General features: G+C 65.3%; 1 protein-coding gene across 1 annotated transcript in view; it reads right to left on the reverse strand.

Moving 5' to 3' along the window:
- Nucleotides 1-607: 607 nt before the first annotated feature.
- Nucleotides 608-1,903, reverse strand: part of NIBAN2 (niban apoptosis regulator 2) — a 51,805-nt gene continuing 50,509 nt past the window's right edge. Inside the window, exons 13-14 of the mRNA XM_007471729.1 lie at nt 1,662-1,773; nt 608-1,200 (exon numbers count right to left, since the gene is read on the reverse strand). Coding sequence (XP_007471791.1) covers nt 608-1,200; nt 1,662-1,773 — 705 coding nt within the window. The remainder of the gene's footprint in view (nt 1,201-1,661; nt 1,774-1,903) is intronic.

The raw sequence follows: 1,903 nt of genomic DNA on the forward strand, positions 1-1,903 counted from the left end.
AGCCCCCTCCACGAGGCAGCCCACCCCCAGCCTGAAGGCCCCCTCCTTGCACATCCCCTCACCCGGGGCAGGACAGCAAGGCCAGTATCCACTCCAAAACTGGCCTCTGGGGCCCAGCCGGGAGGAGGGAGGAGCGGGGCGAGACGGGCCTCAGAGCTCCGTCTTCCTGGTTCCAGCGAGCCCCTTGGTGAGAGCAGAGGATCCATGGGCTCTGTGTCACAGCAGATGCTACTCTTACCGCCCTCTTCCCAAGGATGGCAAGACCCACAAGGGAAATGGGCCACAGAGGCAGGGCAGGGAGGCAGGATTCAGGGACCCAGGGCCACCGTGTGCTCCCAGCCCCCTCCACTGTGCTCTGCCCCCGGCAGGAGGAGGAAAGCCGAGATCATCCCACAGAAGAGAAAACAGACCGACCAAGTGTGACCAAACCCAATAAAGTGACTCAGGTGGGCCCGTCCCCGCCCAGCCCCAGAGATGTCACACCAGCCCGGCCCCATCCCCACCTGGAAGGCACAGATCCAGCGCTCCCCCGCCCAGAGCCGAGCCTTCCAGTGCCTCAGGGAGTGGCCCGTGTGCCATGTCCAACAGAAGCTCGGGGGCGACTGGCCTAGAACTCAGTCTGCACCCCTGCACCGTCCTCGGTGGTGGTATGGATTGGGGGGCGGCCGCCAGGGCCGGACACCTGCTCCCCGGTCTCCTGGTCACTGGGCTTGGGAGGCTCGAGGTCCGAGGCCTTTCCAGGCGGGAGCTGCCGGAGGGGTGAGGCAGGCGGTGAGGCGGCCTCAGGGGCCTTCCCGGGCTGGGGGCTCTCCTGGGCGGGGGCCCCATTGAGCAGGGGGCCGGCCAGTGAGGGGCTCTCAGCCTGCAGATCCCGGGCCAGCAGACCACGGAGCTCGGTGATGCTGTCTGCGGACGTAGGTAATAGGGGCTCAGGGACAGCCTCGAAGGGCAGCCCCGCCTCCTCGTCCTGGACCACGGACACCACCTGCTTGGCACGCCGGCGCTTTTCTGAGAGGGTGGCTGCTTCCGGGATGCTAGGGCTGCCGGGGTCCCCACCGCTGTCACTGCTGCCACTGTACTCCTCGCCCCAGTCGACGGGCACGGCCTCGGCCAGCAGGTGCAGGTCGGGGTCGCTGCTGTGCATGACCACGCTGTCCCGGTACAAGTTGTGCTTCCTCTGCACGGCGGCCTCCTTCACAGCTACAGGATAAGAGCGCGGTGTCGGGACGCTTACCATGGGGCCGCCGGCCACCAGCACGCCCTACACTGTGCCCAGCTGTGAGCTGCATCATCCCCCAGAGGCCCCCGCCTTGGCCTAAGTGGGTGCTGTGACTGGGACAAGGCTATTTCAGGCCTCAATGCCGGGAAGCAGGGGCTGTGACCCTACACCCTGTCACTCACCTGATACTCCCCAAAATGTCAAGAACCCACAAACAAACTAAGGCACAGAGACGCGATGCTACCCTCCTGGGGCCACACCGCTAGTAGTGGGCCCACCCCAGCCCACAGCGTAAGTCCTCTTTTCTTTGTAGCTTAGCTGACCTCACCAGGAAGACCTCTGGGCGGCCACCTCCACCACCCTCCAGGCAGTAAAGGTCCCAACAGCAGCAGCAACCCCACCCAGCTCTGCAGTCAGCCCCCGGGGGCTGGGAGGCACGCACCCTGTAGGATGTCCTTCATGACTGTCTGCAACACCACCTCCTCATATGTGTTCTCCACCAGGATGAAGCTGGCAAAGTCCTCAAATATCAGCTCCTGGAACCGAGACAGCTCCTGCCGGGTGTGGGTGGGGGCAGAGAGAGGGGAAGCCAGGGCTGTTGGTCAGGGCTGGGGCTAGCGGGGGAGGAGGAGGGAGTGGAGTGGGGAGAGGATTGGGGAGGGGGAGAGAGGAGGGGAGGGGGAG

The sequence above is a fragment of the Lipotes vexillifer genome, unplaced genomic scaffold (assembly GCF_000442215.2).
Source record: "Lipotes vexillifer unplaced genomic scaffold, Lipotes_vexillifer_v1.1 scaffold98, whole genome shotgun sequence".
In the NCBI taxonomy this organism is placed as follows: domain Eukaryota; kingdom Metazoa; phylum Chordata; class Mammalia; order Artiodactyla; family Lipotidae; genus Lipotes; species Lipotes vexillifer.